Source organism: Geotrypetes seraphini, chromosome 2 (genome assembly GCF_902459505.1).
Source record: "Geotrypetes seraphini chromosome 2, aGeoSer1.1, whole genome shotgun sequence".
Lineage (NCBI taxonomy): Eukaryota > Metazoa > Chordata > Amphibia > Gymnophiona > Dermophiidae > Geotrypetes > Geotrypetes seraphini.
In genome coordinates this window covers 199,785,432-199,805,769 of record NC_047085.1, presented here as the reverse complement: position 1 = coordinate 199,805,769, position 20,338 = coordinate 199,785,432, and the positions used below count along the sequence as shown (strand labels likewise).

At 40.8% G+C, this 20,338-nt stretch overlaps 1 protein-coding gene across 6 annotated transcripts in view; it reads left to right on the top strand.

Annotated features, from left to right (window-relative positions):
- The window catches only part of SYCP2L (synaptonemal complex protein 2 like), a 230,729-nt gene that overhangs the window by 74,202 nt on the left and 136,189 nt on the right, over window positions 1–20,338 (top strand). For 5 of the 6 annotated variants that reach the window (XM_033930428.1, XM_033930431.1, XM_033930430.1 and 2 more), the window contains 5 exons: window positions 1,870–1,930; window positions 5,757–5,869; window positions 13,782–13,851; window positions 13,971–14,109; window positions 17,416–17,473. In XM_033930428.1, coding sequence (XP_033786319.1) covers window positions 1,870–1,930; window positions 5,757–5,869; window positions 13,782–13,851; window positions 13,971–14,109; window positions 17,416–17,473 — 441 coding nt within the window. The remainder of the gene's footprint in view (window positions 1–1,869; window positions 1,931–5,756; window positions 5,870–13,781; window positions 13,852–13,970; window positions 14,110–17,415; window positions 17,474–20,338) is intronic. The other variant, XM_033930427.1, reaches the window with a different exon arrangement.

Here is a 20,338-nt window from a genome sequence, read left to right as displayed (position 1 = left end):
CACTTCAAGCATTTTAAACACAAACTTGTTCCAAATAGCCTTTAGTCACATGTCTAAGATACACCATCTTCTGTCTCTATTCAGCTGTACAGGAACAGTGGCAATCCTTTTATTTTTTTTAAGACTTCTTCCAGTGTCATTTGTCTAATTAACAAAGATTTCTGTTTGATCACGCACATTGCCAAAATCTCATACTCACTACTACTTATCACTTATATAGTACTGAAAGGTGTACACAACTGATGATTGCTGGCATGGAACAACATGCTTTTAACTGATTACACATATCTATAGGAATTTTTTTTCTCCGGTGTTTACTAGGTTTTCATCACTAATATATTCGGGCCTTTCTTTATTTAACACCATTTCAACAATCTCACCATCATTGAAGGAATGCACATCATTTTTTCACAAGAAGTTCTTGAAGTGAATGTCCAAACAGTTGTCCAGAACCAGTAAAACTTCACAGTTCAGCTTCTCTAAAATGAGCTCTTGCTGCTGGCACAAAATGGTTATGAAACCAATCACTAAATGTTTCTCTGGTTACCCTTGCTTTCTTGTTAGTATAATAGTGCACAGGTAGGTGATACCCTTCAAACATCATGGATGTTGACTTTTTCCAATCACTGCCAACTTTAATTTGTGTGTGCTCGCAGCATTGATACATGCAAGAACAGCTACCCTGTCCTTAAAGCCAGATGGTGCTTGTTCATCAGCTATTGTCAGTGTTTTTTGTAGGAACATAACACCAGTAGAGAGCTGATTTATCAGCACTGTAAATTTATTCAGGACTAAGGTCTCCATCAGATATTCTCTTAGCAAATTCATCAATGTAACTTTCAGCTACCTTGTAATCAGCAGAATCTTTTTCACCACAGATTTTGAAATATTTAACACCAATGGTTGCTTCTTAAATTCTTCATCCATCCCTCTGAATATTCACACTTACCTTCAGTGTTCCGTTCTTGATGGTATTTTTTGACTTGCTTCATTACCATCAAACCAGTCAAATGGCATACATCTACACCTTTGCTGAACCCATCCAATCAGCACACGATCAAAATCTTCATTTTTTTGCCTTATGTGATGTTTTTCTGGTTTTCATTAATTTCTGATTATCATGCACTGTAAAACTTAACTTTGTTTCTTTAAGTCATATGTGATGGTTGTTCCCAAACCATTTTCTTTAGTCAGCTGTCGTACACATACCCCTTGACCAAGCTTCTTCAGAACTTCGACTTTCTTTGCTGTTGGCAGAGATAAACACTTCCTTTTCTGCTTCTCACAGCCACCCTGAGTGGAATCTGTAGCTCTTCTTTGCCGCTTTCCAGTCTTCCAACCTGAATTGCACAGAGATCTATGCAGATTTACCCCAATGCTTCCTTGTCATCACGCCACTCCTAGGCTGAACTATTGATATGTTCAGATTAACAAACATCTCAAGGTCTGGCTTATAAACTACTGATGCTGAAATGTTGCAACATTAACATGCTCTGGTGCACACAAAGAGTGTTTTTGAAGATTGCAATGCCTGTGAATGTGAAGGAATATGCATGTTCAAATAAGGGGCAGTGAAATATATAAGGGTCTGTAATTATTTAAGGAAGAATTCTGGCTATGTATATTGTAGCTAGTCAGTTTTTTATTCTGTTCCTGTTTGTATTAAATATCGATCCTGTTTCTATGTAAGAAACTGAGAAATTGAAGCAGTCTAGAACCCAGTTCGATTCTGTTGCTTGAACAAGAATTAGTTGTATATAGCAGCACAGTTATGGAATGATCATTATGAGAATAAATGTCTTGCTGTGATTTCAAGGACAAAATACATAGCATTTAGTAAAGTGATGCTGTTTGGCTAATTCTGTACAGCAGAAAATGACAGATGACAAGGAGCATGCAAATAATTCAACAGTGCACGAGGAGAACACATGTAAGTACCAATGTTAAAATACAGGTTGCAAATCGGTTGGATTTTCATGGAGAGATCGTTGTAGAATTTAAAATGAGATAGTCAGATTATAGGGAAAATGAAAGATCAGGGCAATAATCCAGTTTCTCAGATTGATTTCTAGCACAGTGTTTGTCTTTTGAGCATTTGACAAAATGTTGCTGCATTATGTTATATACTTCCCCCTCCGTATTCCCGGGGGTTAGGGGCAGAGACGGCCTGCGAATATTAAAAAAACGCAAATAATATTTGGGCCGGTTCTGCCCCTAACCCCTGCTTCCCCTGGCTATTTTAAGCCCTGAAAGCCCCCCTTAAGCCTTACCTAGTGGTCTAGTGGGTTTTCAGACAGGAGCGATCTTCCCACGCTCCTGCCCCGTGCAGATCGCTCACAGGAAATGGCTGCCTTGAGCTACCGTAGTCTCGCGAGCCATTTCCTGTGAGCGATCTGCACGGGGCAGGAGCGTGGGAAGATCGCTCCGGCCCAGAAAATCCGCTAGACCACCAGGTAAGGCTTAAGGGGGGGCTTACAGGGTTTAAAATAGCCCGAAAAAAGAAAAAGGAATTTTAGGTTTAAAATCGCGAATAAGTGAATCCGTAGATACAGAATTCGCGAATAAGGAGGAGGAAGTATACATTTCTTTATGTCCGAGTTTCATGTGTTATAGATATGTAAAGGTGTTACAGATATATAAAGATGGGACATTTCTTAAGGATGTATTTAAGCTGAAAGTGCAGTTAGATTTGAAATTGTCATTGTGAACCTCAGATACTGAAAAAAAGCCGTTACCACCTAGAACCTATAAATTGCCTTAATAAATAATGTGCTAGAGAGAGCCCTCAGAAATTATTATGAAAATAACCAGATATGGCTTCACATCCTCAGTCTTGGGAGCTGTTATAGTAAATCACGCCCCCTTAAAGGACTTTCATCTGTGCTCCTTTTCCATGATTGGGCTCGGGCTCATATCATATTGAATGTATAGCATATAATAACAAAAATCAATGTGTTATTTCTGCATGTCAACTTAATATAATGAATTCAAATAAGGCAAAAATATCAATCATCCAGTTATTGAAAGCCTTTACAAATCTTACCATAGTTCAGCCAATGCGCTTAATAGGATTTTTTTTAATACAGTTTGCCTGTAAAAAAGGATCGGTCCACAAATTACATGAGATAGGGCACATATTGCAAAGTTCACAAGGACCATGATGTCCTCCAGTGTCCCTAGACAGATTTTGGGAAATATAGATTGACTGAATTGCTGACACCATCCGCTACTAAATTCCTGGGTCTGGTGTATGGTATATAGGCTCATGTTTAAAAACTTCATGAAGAATTAATATGTCCCCTATCACACTAACATGCAGTGGACCAATCTTTTAGTCATGCAGTACATGTGACTTTATTTTGATTTATATCATCATATGTCCTTGTATGAGTTTGTCAGACAGACTACATTCACTATTAAAATAAGTGCACAAGAACACCGGAGTTGGATCCACAGGTTCTCTTGTATCTCTCCTGTGGTCCCCTACTGCATAGAATATTCACACTCCTTTATGGATTTTTGATGACTTATTGAAAGGATCCTTGACTCATACCAGAGGGAAGGGGGGGGTAATGTAGCATATTTGCTTTACTGCCTTGTATTCTCCATGTGGTATTGTCTGTTTTTACTCTACTCTCCCGCTGTGTTGCAGATTTTCAGCATTTCACTGCACTTCCCCCTGCTCCATATCTGATCCTCTACTGTTACCAGGTGATATCAGACTCCAAAGACTACTTCAATGCTCATATAACAAGGCTCTTGTGCCGCAGACATACACTGAAGGAATGCACACAAAGAGCAGGTCTTGTTCTTTGGGTGCTCCTTAAAGCGCCTCCATGTTACTGCTTCTGGGTATCCTCGCCTTTTTTTTTTTAAACCCTGGAAGGCTCAGAAATTTTTGCAACCACTGAGTCCCACTGGGGTCATTTTGACCCCACATGCTATATCCATAATTTATAGCGGTTTTGTTATTAATATGAATTTTAAATGTATGCATATGATTATAGTGACTATAATTCGAGGAAACAAGAGTCAAAATTAATTCGAGCCCTGCTTTAATTTGATATAAGAAAGCAGAAATGCAAACATTATAAAAAACTTTGTTGATTTTCATTATCTGTAAGTGATGTTATTAAATTTGTTCAAGTATCATTGTCATTCAAAGTCCCAAGAAATTGTGGAGCTCATCTTCATCAATACCTTTCCAAGCGTCTTTATAAATACATTGTCCTTCTTTATTTCAAGATCTCTGTGGTAATGGAGCTTCTGAAAAATAATTCAAATGCAGTCAATGGACTATCTACATTTCTCAGCGCATATCTTGTTGGCCCCCATGTAGTATGCATAATAATCTTAAGATTCTTCCAACCAGATGCTGGCTTCACTGGTCCTGTTGCCACAGAATTCCATATTTGTCTCTCCACGACACAAGCAATCTATCTGATGAAGGAATGGTTAGACTTCTCATTAATGAAGTTGAGTAAGGACCTGAACTTCCTCGACGACTTGATCCCCTAATCCTCCCTCAACCTCTACCATGACGAACAGACAGACACCAACACCATGACCTGTCTGAGCAGAATATTTTGATTTCCAGAGGTGTAAGTGATCAGCTTCTTTTTTGCTAGATGACAATTCAGTCTGCAAACTGGAAGAGTCACCAGCATGGCAATAGAAATCACTAAATTTGACACCAGAACAGTTGTCTTCTTTCCAAAGCAGAACTACTTGAATCATCACCTTCGACCTCAACATCTTCCATAATTATCCTTCTCACTTCCTCAGCAGAATACTTTACAGTGGCAATAACTACTTGCACAATATCCCAATCTATTACGTAAGAGCATGTGAAACTAACGGAAGAGGGTGTCAAACCCTGAAACTGTCTATTATTGGTATTCCATGATAGAGAGATCTCTGAAATACTGAGTGAAGTGGAACGGGTAGATGCGAATTGCTTGTTTATTCTTTCCAACAATAGGACTAGGGGGAATGCAATGAAACTACTATTTTCTCCAAATTTACAACAAACTGGAGAAAATATTTCTTCACTCAACATGTAATTAAACTCTGGAATTCATTGCCAGAGAAAATGGGGAAGACAGCTTAGCAGGGCTTAAAAATGGATTGGATAATTTCCTAAAACAAAGGTCCATAAGCCATTATTAAGATGGACTTGGGAAAATCAACTGCTTATTCTTAGGATAAGCAGTACATAGTGTTTTACTCTTTAGGATCTTGCCAGGTACTTGTGACCTGGGTTAGGCACTGTTGGAAACAAGATACTGGGCTTGATGGACTTTTGATCTGTCCCAGTATGGCAACACTTATGTTCTTCTTTTGAAATTATATTAAGTCAGCATGCATAGATAACATCTTGTTGATAGTGTTATGTTACCCATTCAACATATGAACCTGATGATGGAAAAGGAGCCTTTTATGGGATGTGAAGCCATGGTCTGGTTATTTTCATAAGTTATTGAGGGCTCTATATCTCACACATTATTTATTAGGACAATTTACAGTTTCTAGGTGACATTTTCTTTTCAGTATTTTTACATTTGGGTTTTCACATATTTTGAATAGTGGACTTCAGAGCTGAATTGGTACAAATTTAACAACTTTTCCTTTACAAAAAATAAATTCTAACTTTGTTACAGCATTTCTCGACATATAAGCTTATATTGAAAAATATGTTAATTTCTATTTCCATTTCCTCCTCCACTTTAACATCCTTTTTGGTCTATTGCTTGCAGTAAAGACTCTTGAATCCACTTATGCCCACTGGAAAAAAGCACAAAGACCTGACCAAGTGGACTCTCTCTCGGATATCCTGTCATCCCAGCTGAGTGATCAGTCTGCAGCTTTGGTGAGTAGGACTGATTCATGAATTTGATTGTGCCAGTTAACCAGCTCTATTTTGCTTTAATTTTTCTGCAGAAGATGTTATTTTCAGTGATTTGTTTATTTTTACCATGGTGTTTAATGGAGAAAGGTATAGAGGAAACTAACATGGTTAAAATTGCCATTGCCATATATCACTTGTCTCAAGTCTCCATCCTGGATTCATTTGAGTTTTTGTATGAAGAATTCGGAATTTGCAGAATGAAAATATCACTGATTACAGCTATGTGGCTTCTTTTCTATTTGAGGCATCTGAAAGGGAGAAGTATTTTTGGTAGTGCAAGTCAATAATATTTATTTACCTCGGTAGGAAAGAAAAGAGTTTTAAAAAAAATTGTTTTATTTTTCCAATATAGTCCCCTGATAGCTCCATACACTTAATGCACTTTTCCGGCAACAACTTTAACCCCTTTGAAAAGAATTATTCTGTTTGACCTTCAAAACAGTACGCCACAGCTTCCTTGACATATTCATCACTTGAAAACCACTGTCCATGACTCCAAGGAGAGATTTCTTCAAAACCCGGAACAGGAAATAATCCGAAGGAGTTGGGTCAGGACTGTAGGGTGGATTGTTCAGCTGCTGAAACCCACATTCTCGGATGGCAGCCTATGATTGTCATAACATGTGCAACGGTGCATTGTGAAGAAGCAGTGCACCTTCAGTGTGTTTTCTTCATCTTTTCTCCTTGATTGACTCCCACAAAACAATCATTGTGTTGGTATAACTCTCCCCAATTATGGTTCTTGAGTGGCATGAACTCAAGAAGCAAAAGTCCTTCATCATCCCAGGAAACAGTTGCCATGACTTTGCCTGCAGATTTTTCTGTCTTGAAATTTTTTAGGGTGGGGGATGACTTGTAGTTCCACTTCATTGACTCCATTTTGGACTCGGGATCTCTGTGATAGACTCAAGTCTCATCTCCAGTCACCAAACAATGAAAAAATTCACTTGGTCTTCACAGAGCATCTCCAAATTCCTCTGATAGCATTGGAATTTCATGGCTGCCTGATATGGCACCAGCATTCTTGGAACCCATCTTGCACTAATCTTGGACATGCCCAACTTTTCATTAATCATTTTCCAAACTGTACCTGCCAAGATGCCCATTTCTTCAGCTGTTCAGAAAACCTTAATTCATCTGTCTGACAAAATTAAAATCTTTCTTTGCACATTTCTGTGGAAGTTGCTTCAATAGACTCTCTTCCACACTTAAACTACTTGCTCCAAAATTTTACTTTGTAGGATGATGGGGCAGACTCGCCATAACCTGAAATCATGCGTTCATGAATCTCCTTTGGATTTTTCCCTTCTTTGTGAGAACTTTTGATTTAGCGGTTTCTTACTTGATTCACATGAGGACTCTCCTGACATCCTGTTTCTTGGAATGTTAGACTTGCGCTGTGCATGAGTAACCTGGAGACATGTCGCAACCTGCACAGACTTATTTCAACATGCTTGCTACTTTCTTTCATACTCGGGTAAATAAATTATTATTGAACACCCCTCATAGTTGTAGAGTGTTTTCCCTCTGCTACGTGCAGTGAATAGTCACTTATAGGTGCATATGCACTGTAGCTCACAGGGCCCACATTTTTCATTTGATCTCAAAATAGCTGTTTGGAGACATGGAATTGATGTTAAACACTGTAAAGTTCTTATTAGAACCAAAGAGTTTGTAAGTTACTGAATAAAACTAGGAATGAAGATGGAAAATGTATACAAGTTGATAAAATTTTATTAATTTTTACGGCCTTTGTGTTAGGTAGTGCTATAAGGGAAGATGAGCATTTAAGGAACGTGTCTGAGGGCTGCTTCTTGGAACAGGTGTTTACATACCTGTACTTGGCTTTTAGGGTAATGATGTGGTATATGATGGATCTCCACACTTTATACTGTAATATTGTTGGTTTGTTGTTGTATTGATTGTATTTATATAACCAAAACCTGAATAAAAATGATGTTAAAAATTTTTTTAAGTATTGCACAGATACTTTGTTCCTTTTTAATTTACTAACGACTATTTTTGACTAGTCTGTCGCAGCTGTTTGCAGAATAAATTGTATTAAAGAGAGGAACTGCATAAGAAAAACCTATACAAGTATGCAAGAACAAACAATCCTAAATCAAAAGATCAACCATTACATCTCTAGAGATTCCAGTCCAACTCTTCAAAAGCCTGTTGGAAATAGGCTTCGAGGAGATTTAAAAGTTTAAATACTAGTTCTGCTCTTAAATGGAATGGTAAAGAATTCCGAAGTGCTGGAGTTAGATAACATTCTGCTTTTGTTTACGTGCACAAGAAGACTAAACAATCATATTAGCATTTAAGGAACAATTAAATGCAAAGTTAAGTGTGCAATCAGTACATTCGTAGAGTACACACACTTAAAATCAGGTCCTGTATGAATTCCTTGTGAATGTTTTCCTATATGTATGCACTGTGTACGTTCAAGTGGTCCCTGTAGTAAATTTTGAATTTTGGCATCCCCCGCCCCAAACAACCAAACTTATTTTTAAATAAAATTTTTAATGCAATTAAAAAAAAATGTATAGCCATGCAAACAGCTTGTACTGAAAAGTAATCACTCAAATATAAGAAAGAAATAGGTAAAAATATCACAATAATAATGAAGAATGAAAAACAGGATTGATATAATTGTCTACAATAGTAAGATCCAAGAATTATAAACTGGAAGATCAAGGAAAATTCCAGAAATACTACAGTTAAGTTAATCATACTTCCAGTATTCTAATTTATTTAATTACTGTAGAATTAACTCTGGAAGGTTTAGACAAGATTTGCAAAACAATCCCCCTCCCCAAATAATATGCATTTTCTTCTCAGCATACATGTTGATCTTACATGCTGATTCACACATCTGTCTATACTGTAGATAACCAGAAAAGATTTTATGTTGTATAATGTAAGAGGAGCCGCTGAAAATTGCCCAACCTACAAAGTTGTGGCAGTCTCCATCATGGCCTATACACTTAGTCCACCGATTTCTTTTCCACTTTTTAGTTCTGTATTTTTCTAAAGGTCTGCTTTTAGTTTTTAAAGTAGTATTTAGTCATGGTTTTATAGGGTTTTTATAAATGTGCCCTTGAAAGAAGGAACAGTAGCTTTGCCAGAGTAAGCATTGCTTTGGAACGCTGTGAGAGATTTCCCCCAACATGCCCCTCACCTTAAAATAAAATACAATAAAATAAATGGCAAAATGTAATGCAGAATGCTTTCGCGTGTTCTGTGTTGGGCTTTTTTTTTGCTGCTTTTTTGCTGTAACCAGAGTGAAATATTTAAAGAAAATACCTGAAGGGAGGGGGGAGGGGGGTAAGGAAAAGCAGCCACATGCCAGAGATACTGCCCAGTTCTGGAGGGTGAATTGGGATCCGAACTGCAAGTCTGGGATTAGATCGCCGGATTCGCAATCATCGCGTCCATTTCCTGACCGCTAGAGTAAAGGGCAGGGCTGGAGAAGCAAGCAGGAATGTCAAGGCCTGGGCCAGAAAACATTGTCCGCGCATGTGCACATGCTAACATCATAAACATGTGCAGAACAGGGGGTGTGAGGGCAGGCACCAGTGCTCTGGGAGAATCCTGGAGTCATTTTAACATACTACCATCAACAAATAAATGTTTTAAAGGTGGCAGGGGAGATCAAGAAGGCCCAGAAAAAAGGGCAGTGGTGGCCCTAATGTGACATCGTGGTTTGCATTTATAATGCATAGGAACATAAAAATTGCCACTGCTGGGTCAGACCAGTGGTCCATCATGCCCAGCAGTCCGCTCATGCGGCGGCCCTCTGGTCTAATACCAGTACCCTAACCGAGACTAGCCCTACCAGCGCAAGTTCTTGTTCAGCAGAAACTTGTCTAACTTTGTCTTGAATCCTTGGAGGGTGTTTTCCCCTATAACAGTCTCTGGAAGAGCGTTCCACGCATGTACGATTTAGTGTTTATAATAATTAATAAATGCCCCACGGAGTGCTGGGAGTTGAAGGGAGGTAGTGTGGGTGCCAGAAACAGCAGTTTGGCGTGAAATTTCGTACATATCCTGTTAAACTAAAAAAGACTGGCAAGGAAACCAGCTCCTAAATAAATAAAAACAAAATTATTTAAAATAATTTAAGTGGCTATCTAAGATTCTAGGAATCCCCTGAGAGCAGCTGTACATTTGCTACTTTGTTAAGATACTGTTGGAGTTCAGAAAAAGTTGCTCAGAAGTAGAGGTCTGCGGGAATCCCCCCTAACCCATGAGACTCCCACGGGGCCCCCCTCTGGTCCACGGGACTCCCACGGGGACCCCCCTCTAGCCAACGGGACTCCCACTGGGATGGAAGGCTTTGGAAGCAGGGTTCGTCCATATAATATAATGGACACGTCAACCTTAGTAAAAGAGGGGGTTTATAAGTTAATTACCTGAACAGAAAACAAAAAAAAGGGTTCCACCAAAGAGATTCCACAAGGAAAACAGCAGCACAAACACAAAAGAAACTGTGGAATTGATGATCCTGTCAGAACTAATTGCTGCTTTTTATGGGGACGGGCGGGGATGGAGGTAATTCCTTGCGGGGATGGGTGGGGACGGAGAGGATCCTGGCGGGGACGGGTGGGGACGGAGAGGATCCTGACGGGGACGGGTGGGGACGGAGAGGATCCTGGCGGGGACGGGTGGGGACGGAGAGGATCCTGACGGGGACGGGTGGGGACGGAGAGGATCCTGGCGGGGACGGAGAGGATCCTGGCGGGGACGGGTGGGGACGGAGAGGATCCTGACGGGGACAGGTGGGGACGGAGAGGATCCTGACGGGGACGGGTGGGGACGGACAGGATCTTGGTGGGGACGGGCGGGGATGGGTGGGATTTCTGTCCCCGTGTAACTTTCAGAACATAAAAAAACAAGAGGGCATTCGGAAAAGTTGAAAGGGGACAGATTCAAAACAAATGCTAGGAAGTTCTTCTTTACCCAACGTGTGGTGGACACCTGGAATGCGCTTCCAGAGGACGTTATAGGGCAGCGAACGGTACTGGGGTTTAAGAAAGGATTGGACAATTTCCTGCTGGAAAAGGAGATAGAGGGGTATAGATAAAAGATTACTGCACAGGTCCTGGACCTGATGGGCCGCCGCGTGAGCGGACTGCTGGGCGCGATGGACCTTAGGTCTGACCCAGCGGAGGCATTTCTTATGTTCTTATGTTCTACTCAGAAGCTAAAATCAAATTCTTGCAAGTTAAGTTTGCCATATTTTAGTGGAATAATAGTGTCATCAGCACAGTTGAATCATTTAATTAGTTTCCAAAATGAAGGTTTTAAAGTTTTAAATTAATTTAACCCTCCCCACCCCCCGGGTTACCAGATGTCCGGATTTCCCAGGACATGTCCCCCTTTTTCAAGGACCTGTCCGGGGTCCGGATGGCTTTCAAAATCCAGAATCAAAATTGCAACGTGAAGGGGCATCCGCATGTGCGGACACAACGCGGCAAAGTCATTGTGTCGTGTCATCTAGGGGCGGAGCTGGGGGCGGAACAGGGCGTGACAGGCAGAACGGGGCGGGCCTGGGGGGGCATGACCATGGGTCCGGATTTTCCTTTGGGAAAATCAAGTAACCTTCCCCCCTCCCCCTATGAAGCCACATTAAGAATTTTAAAAAAAATTTTTTTATCACTGGTTGCAATGATAAAAGCTCCATTGCTCATATGAGCATTGGAACTTTTACCTCCGGAGACAGCAATAAATTCTAACGCAGCTCGGTATGAATGTGTCTTGTATGTAAGCTGTTCTGTTGCTTGTGTTTGACGCTACTGAAGACTCCAGAAAACTGAAAAGAATCCAGCTCTTATAGTTATATTAGAAAAAAAAAAAAAAAGCATAGACAGGATGTTAAATACAGAAACAAATACTTTTATTTATTTTGCTGTATTTAGTAAAACATTTTAACGTTATCCTGAGTAGGCAGGCCAATTTTATAAGCATACACTCAGGAAGTCAGGTTCTCTCCATTTATTTTCCTTTTAAGTGAGGTTTAGGATGAAGACACAGATGAAGACAGAAGATAAAGGGGCCTGAAGAAAAGATAGGAAGAAGAGACATTTTAACTATTTCTGAGAGACTGAGACACTTACCGTATTTTCAAGTAGATAACGCGCACCCGTGTAAAACGCGCACACGGGTATAGCGTGTGGGGAACACAAATCTATGTAAAAAAAATTTAATATAGCGCGCACATGCGTATACCGCGCATGCTAAAACCTCCTCCCGCCTACTCCGAACCGGCATCCTCCCCCCCGCTCGCTTACCCGCGTTTTACAACTTTTTTTTTTCAATCCAATCTGGCATCCCCCCTACGAACCGACATCCTCACCCCCCGCTCGCGTCACCCCCCCCTCCCCCGCGATCCTACATCCCCCCCAGCACCGCAAAACATCTCTTACCCGATTGGGCACTGGCACCAGCACCAATGCACAGGATGTGCCAGTGCCAGTGCCCGAAGATCCTCTCTCGTTGGTTTGGGCTGGGCTGGGCTGGGCGGTGCGGTGCAGGAGAGATCCTCCTTCTTGCGCCGGGCTGGACTAGGCTTTGAGCATTTGTGCATGCTCAAAGCCTTCTGGTCTCGCTCTCTCCGAGATTATCTCGGAGAGAGCGAGACCAGAAGGCTTTGAGCATGCGCAAATGCTCAAAGCCTAGTCCAGCCCGGCGCAGGAAGAAGGAGGATCTCTCCTGCACCGCACCGCCCAGCCCAGCCCAAACCAACGAGGGAGGATCTTCGGGCACCCAATTGGGTAAGAGATGTTTTGCGGTGCTGGGGGGATGTAGGATTGTGGGGGAGGGGGGGTGACGCGAGCTGGGGGGAGGATGCCGGTTCTCAGGGGGATGCCGATCGGATTGAAAAAAAAAAGTTGTAAAACGCGCTCACACATATAACGCGCACAGTTATGCACGGTTTGTAAAATTGTGTATAACGCGTGCGTTATATGTGTGAAAATACGGTACTTACCTGACAGTATTCATCATAACAACAGCTAAATCTGTAAGGAATTGGCATACATTAAGGGTTCCTTTTACTAAGCTGCGCTAGCGGTTTTAGCACACGCATTTGCCGCATGCGCTGGACGCTAACGCCAGCATTGAGGGTTAGCGCGCGGGGCAAAAACACTAGCGCACCTTAGTAAAAGTAGCCCTACATGTTCTAGGGTGAAATTTGAAGAAAATTTATTTAAAGATATTTAACTGAAAGTTGTCTTGAAAACTTGCAGTTCTGTAAAAGACAATTTTACTTCTGGCAGTAATTTAGTTCACTGGATCTAGTTTAGGATAGTAGCATAGTACATTTTTTTTAATTGGAATTTGCGCTTTATAACATTATTGGAACTTTTAATCTGTTTTTTAAGGATTTAAAAGTATTTATTGGGAAAGTGCAATAAAAGTATTCATGCACTTTCAGGCTGAGTCTTCTGTCAATGACACTTTAGGCATTGTAACATTACATCTGATTCTCTCTCATTATCACACTAAGTCCTAACGAGGTTCTTCTTGATACTTCATTAGTCAAGGGGTGGTTAGTGATATTTCTCTGAGCACCTCCTCCTCTGACTAAAAGTGTTTAGCTAGGCCACTCGAGATACTACAATTGAAGACTAGTTGCAATACTCTTAGTAAAAAGGCCTCTTAATCCTTAGTTCTGTTGTGGGGTTTGTTTGGGGTTTTTTTTTTTTGCTTTTGTTTAGTCCACTCTTGATTTATTAAATCAAGCCTGTACTAAGGACAAAAGAATGACAGTTTTTCAGAGATTTTGTGCTAACAGCTTTTCTTTGTACAGAAGAAACGTCATTAATGATAACAGAACCTCAGCATATATTATTGCATTACCCTTCAGAAAGTGAGCTCTGGCACCACTTCAACAGAGAAGAACACACTCGTGAGTGAATCGCAAATTAACAACACCGGTCAGTACAAATTTCAATTCTTTTGGAAACTTGATAGATTTTCCTGTAGTATTTTGGATATTGATGACATATTCATGAATGCTCAACTGTCTTTTTTTTTTCTCATTCTTTTAAATTAGAAGCTCATAAGAAGCTTACTGCCACCTTACCTTCAGCTCCTCATGAACCAGAATCCAGAATATCTACTCCTGTATTACCTTCAGCTCCTCAAGATCCAGAGTCCAAAATATTTCCTCTTGTAATTTTGGATGAAGTCATGTAAGAACCGTGCAGATTAAACATTTGTTTTGATATTCTAGTTGGGGAGGAGAGGAAAGGACTGGTCATACTTGTAAAGGGGGAAAAAAACCGGTAACCATTCATATGAAGACCACTCAAGAGAGTTGTTTGCTAATTGAAATACAGAATAGAAGCGAGCCACAGATATACATGGACCTAAAATATACAGACGGAATGAAAGTAAGAATAAGGAATTATGATAGAAAGATTAAATATGGAAATCTAGGTATGTTTTGGTTAGTGGTTCCAAGAAAATTTGTCATGATATGATTTTAAAGAGGTATTTTTTCACATGCCTGGTGGAAGATGCAAAACATTTGCCTAATGTAGATGATGGTGGGCAAAAATTGTAGTGGAATTAGAGAATGACACAGGGAAAAAAATTTGTCCCCGTCTCCGCCCTGTCCCTGCAAGCTCGGCCCCTGTCCCCGCAAACCATCTGATCCCATTTGCACAAACCATCTCCCTTATGTGTTCCTACTTTCCCCATTTCTAATATCTCCCCCTCTGTATCTGTGTCTGTCCCTATGCCCCCCTGCACATAATTTCCCCTCTGTTTGTTACCTTCCTGTGTCCAGATTCCCCTCTCTTCCTCTTCCACACCAATGTGTGTCTCTCCTCTCCAACCCCATCTAGCTTCTTTCCCTCTTTCTCCCCCCCCCCCCCCCCGCTTCCAGCATCTGGCTCACCTGCCTGTCCTTCTCCCCTTTCTCTTTCCTACTCCTCAGCCAGTTTTGCTTTGGTGTCCTTTTTTCCCCCCAAGCTCTATGGGAAACTCTAATATATATTTTTTAGAAAAGGTTCATTTTAGCTGGGTCCTCTGTCCTCAGCAGCAGCCCCCTCTCTCCCGCCCGCTGCGGTCCGTGCATCTCCCTCCCTTGCCTTTACTTTCACTGGCGATTTTTTTCTTAACAAGCAGCCGGAACATTTCCTGAAGTTGTATGCGGCTGGCTGCCTGAAACTTCTCTGCTCTGACGCAACTTCCTTTCAACACCTGACTCTCAGGACTGAGAAAGGTAACTGTACTTCAGGGCAGCTCCAGTCCGCCTGGAAGCTGCCCCAATAGGACCACGAGGCAGGAGAATAGTGTGGAAGCTGAAGCTCTGCCCCCTGCTGACATCACAAGGGCCACCTATTGGGCGGCTCAAGCCAAAGGCGTGATTCTTAACATACTATTTTGTGCAGCGAATTGCACAGCCACAGTAAGCTCTCCAAGCAAGACCTTTGGACACAGCAAAAAACTTCTGAAAAACCCACCCAATGAGAACTAAACACCCACAAAGACAGGACAGCCAAAGGTTTGTTAATAGCTACATTACCTATTGTATAAACAATACCTCCTACCTCAAACTTCTACCTAATACAACACTCAAAATGATAAGAAACATAGCTAGAATGTGAATGAGACTAGGTTTTACTGGTAATACTACTAGTCAATTAACAGAAAGCACACTACTGAAAAGCCTGTTGTTCCCTATTATGACCAATAGAATCCAGATAGAGCAGAGGGTAAATTTCTCATACATAAACAAAGTCCCAAAAAGCCACAACCCAATAATGAGGAAGATTGTAGTCTTACAGGCAGTAGACCCCAGAAGAAATTTCACAAGAAACTAGATCATGGAAGATTGATAAATAACCTTATGACCTAAAAGGTTAAGCACAACTCCTCCCCAAACTCCTCACTTACAATCCTTGGCCACTATATTAATGCTAGATCTGTGATAAACAAAATAGATTTAATCAGGGACTGGCTAATGCGAGCCTAACCAAGTTTAGTACAAGTAACTGAAACCTGGTTGCAATTATAGGATGATCCAATAATAAGAGAATTTCTGTTGTAGATACACAGGAGTCCGTACTGTAACTGTTGATTCCCATTTTCCACTAACTGCAGAAAGTTATCACTTTAAGAATTTGAAACTCCTAGACCATGGCACCCTCCTCGGTTATTCCTTCTGCAAGTGAACTCAGAAGGTGCATTTTGCCCTTTTCTGCTTCTCTTTATTATTTTGGAGTATTTTTCCATTGAATGTTTTGAAATTCTTTGTGGCTTCAGTGCTTGGAAGGATCCCTGTTCGGGCATACTCCCATCGGGGAAAGAACACAGTCCCACGTGGAAGGACTTCTGCTCCCATGCCAATCTCGGAGTACATGCGGAGCCAGCCTGCTTTTGGGTCCCTTCAGGTGCTCAGGGTCCATTGTCCTGGGAGTAGCTTGCCTGCTGATTTTAGCAGAGGCTTGACTGCAGACCAGGGAACCAGCTGCATAATTTCAGAGTTTCAAATTCTTAACATGATAGCCTTCTGCTGTTGCAGGAAATGGGAATCAATAGCTATAGTATGGACTCCTGTGCATCCTATTTAATGTTGGTACCTGCTGGGTTGAAGCAGTTTAATGCAGGGTAGTCAGGCTCCAGAGCTACACAGTTATGCTACCCAGTCTTTCCTATGCTCCTCTGCACAGCCACAGTAAGTGCTGGCGAACTTGAGCCAACGAGATTCTTGAGGGGAGGTCTCGCACCAGGGCTCACTACTGGGAGAGCTCTGCACATCCATCAGTCTGGGAGTGCTCCTGATTGGCCATCCAGCTTTACCTCTATATCTCTGATTGGTGAATGTACAGAACTCTCCCATGTGAGCAGCAATCAGCAACTGGTGTGCTGAGAGATCGAAGAAGCTTAGAGGGAACTGCAACAAAGATAGGCCTGCATTTCCATGGCAACCCTGGAGAACCAGCATCCATCCTCGTGGGAGTCCTGTGGACCAGGGGGGATCCCCACAGTGTTCTCGTGGGTCCTATGGGATTCCCGCGATCCCTGTTCCCATGCAGACCTCTAGTCTAATGGGACAGGCTAGATGTTAATATATTTGTGAATTAATGTTATGATAGCTCTGCACAGGTATCTTTGAAACTGTTAAATTATTTTTGCTTTTGCATTAAAATTATTTTGAACACAAATAATGAAGTTCTAGCTATAGAGCTTTAAAGATGTAGCTACTGCTCTTGAGTGGTTGTATGATAGGAGAGTATTAAAAAGATTAGAACAAAGCTGGAATTAAAATCCGTGAACAGCCAGTAGTGAAACATGCTCATCTGAAATACAAGAATGAAATGGGACCCAAATTTAGGGAGGTTGCTGTAAGAGGGGGCAAGGAAAGAAAATACATCCCCTAAACTGAAGTTAGTTTTAAATAAATTGAATTCTTTGTACTAAAATGAGGTTCTGTTTAGTGCAGTTGTTTATGAAATAAACCAGCAGATATCTTTATAATCTTATTTTAGTGAAATACCTGCTGAAGAAACTTCAGATGTCCAAGAGATTCAAGAGTATTCTACAAAGGTATGCTTTTGTTTTCCTTTCTGAAGCATGGATCTATAATTATAGGTTTTTGTGTTTGTATTATGACATTTATTCTCTCTTTATTTAATCAAATGGCATTCACTCTAAGGATAGGGATGTTAACTAATGGTATTCCTAAAGGACTGACCCTTCGTCATGTTCTTTTGAACACTTCATAAGAGAGATTATGAAAGTGCTGTCCAGAAAGATCTGCACCTCTATGGACAATACTTAGAGGTAGGCACCGTGGAAGGATACATTAAGGTGGTCCCCCCCCAAAAAATTAACACATTTTGTTTGTCCATAAGGCTAATTTTATTCCTTTTATATAAAAATGGAAAACACAAAATTTTACTTAAAACAATGTTTAGGGGTTGCCTCACCTTGTTGCTGTTTAAAACTATCACTATGCTTAACAGTATATTGTAATTCTTGTGCACTCGACAAATGGCCACCTTTGATGCGGAAGGAAAAGCCGAAGAACAAATTGCTTCGGTTTTTCATCTTTTGTAAATGTATCTTTGTATTTTTTAATGAGGTTTATACCTCGTTCTGCTGCATAATTAAGTCAAGTTTGGATGCCCGATTTCAAAGTACCTTGAAAATTGGATCGTCAGTCTACTCTGTGGGTTGTTGCTTTTGTTGATCCTCCTTCAATCGAGATCAAAAAAGGTCTGTTCTCTGTTTTCCAAGACTTTCAAGCGTCACAGGTTCCGTTTCATCCGTATGCATGAGATGTGGAATGTCTGGCAATGGTGGATGCAGTAAGTTTTGCACCATTTGTAACTTTGTTTCTGGTGCAGTTCTGTCATCAAAAAAGGCAAGTGCTACTAGGTGCTCGGACAAACCATAGATGGCTGGAAATGGTTGTGAGCGCCTTGTTTGCAACAGTTTTATTCATTTAGTTTCTTCAACTTCCTAACGCAAGACTCTGTTGTATATTGGCTTGATCCCATACCGCCATTGCTGACTCACACACCAACTTATAATTTTCTGGTAAAGGTTTTCCTTCACCATAGTAATGAAAATTGACCAGTTGAACATCCAGTCTAGCAGTTGACAGCTTACAGTCTGACTTTCCAAGGAGCTAGTTTTTGGGTGCAGATTGCAAACTAGATGACATCACAAACTAATTGTGCACAACACACAAGCAAACAGTGCATGCTGGGGTGACCTCTAAATATTGTCTAAGCTGAAATTTGACACATGAGTAAGACATACCAAGTGGACAAAAATAAGCCTTGTGGAGACTAGATCTAACAAGGTTGAAATTTTTTTGCATAATACCGTGGACCCACCCTAGTGTACATAACGTGAAACTAAAATCTGGAAAAGCTTGACTGGCTAAAATGCAGCTAAAAGGAGGGTAGACTTGGGTAATCTAAGGAAATATTTCATTACAGAAAGGGGGCTGGTGTGTGGAAAAGCCTCCCAGTGGAGGTGATGGAGATGAGTACAGAAACTCAAGCCTGGAAGCAAGGGATGAGTACAAAGGATCTCTAAGGGAGAGAAAGAGATAGAGATAGAAATAGATAGGCTGATTAGATCAGGGCTTAATTTGTGCTGGAGCAGAGTTCAATTTTTGTGTTCATATTTCTATTTTTAATTTGTGATCTCTCTTTGAGGGTTGGTCTGTGCATAGGTGCCAACATTTCAAGATGACTGAAGGTGCTAGACACAATACAAATAACCCTTCCCTGGACATAATAATAATAACAGCTTATATAACGCAATAATGATGGAACTTGCTCAATATTGGGGGTACTCTGAACCCACTGGATACACAGATCTGGCTCCTATGTGGTTTGTGTTACCTGTAACTGAGATGCGGTATATCTGCATGTAGTTTGTATAGAAATCCCACTTGTTCGTTTGACCAGTAATAGGTGTATTGGTGTTCTATAGCTTAGTGTAATATGAAAGTATGCTGATAAGTCTTTGACTTTTTCTGTTTCATCTACTTTTATTCGTATATGTCTAACCTAAATTTCATAATTGTAGCCTAATTATTTAACTATTTTTCAGATCTGATGTGCAAGTGATGTAAAACAGTGGAGACTGTACTACAAAAGAGTGGTGATGAAATATATTTTCCTAAAAGGAAATGCAATCAAACAAACTTATGATGATATGTCACTTTCTTTAGGGGACAAGAATTGGGTTGCTGTGTTTAAAACAGAACATTGGAGCACAGAAGAAGAACATTCTAGGACAGTGGTCCCCAACCCTGTCCTGGAGGACCACTAGGCCAATCGGGTTTTCAGGCTAGCCCTAATGAATATGCATAGAGCAGATTTGCATGCCTGTCACTTCCATTATATGCAAATCTCTCTCATGCATATTCATTAGGGCTAACCTGAAAACCCGATTGGCCTGGTGGTCCCCCAGGACAAGGTTGGGGACCACTGTAGGAGTCCAACTCAAATGATAATTCCAATAAACATGAATGTTGTTCATTCCACAACCCTGGAAGATCAAAGAATATCCTCCAAAAAGATAAGAGACTGGAGATACCCTGAGAATTAGTAGGCTATATTCACAAGATTTTAGACATGAGAAAGCTCTCAGCATAATCAAGTGGTTGCCTCACAATGCAGAGGCAAAAGAACAATCCAAAAAAATGGAGAAACAGTGGTTCTCTACATCTCAAAAAGTTCAAGACACAATTCATCAAGCAAGGTGTTGGGCATCTGTCTTCTAGGACAAAGATGGAATTTTTCTTGTAGATTACAAGGTGCAACCATCGTGGCAAAGTACTATGTTGCACTTCTTGACAAACTGAAGCAGCAATTGGTCTCCGAACATAAGAATAGACAATGTTCCATCTAGCCCATTATCCTGTTTCCATAGTGGCCAATCCAGGTC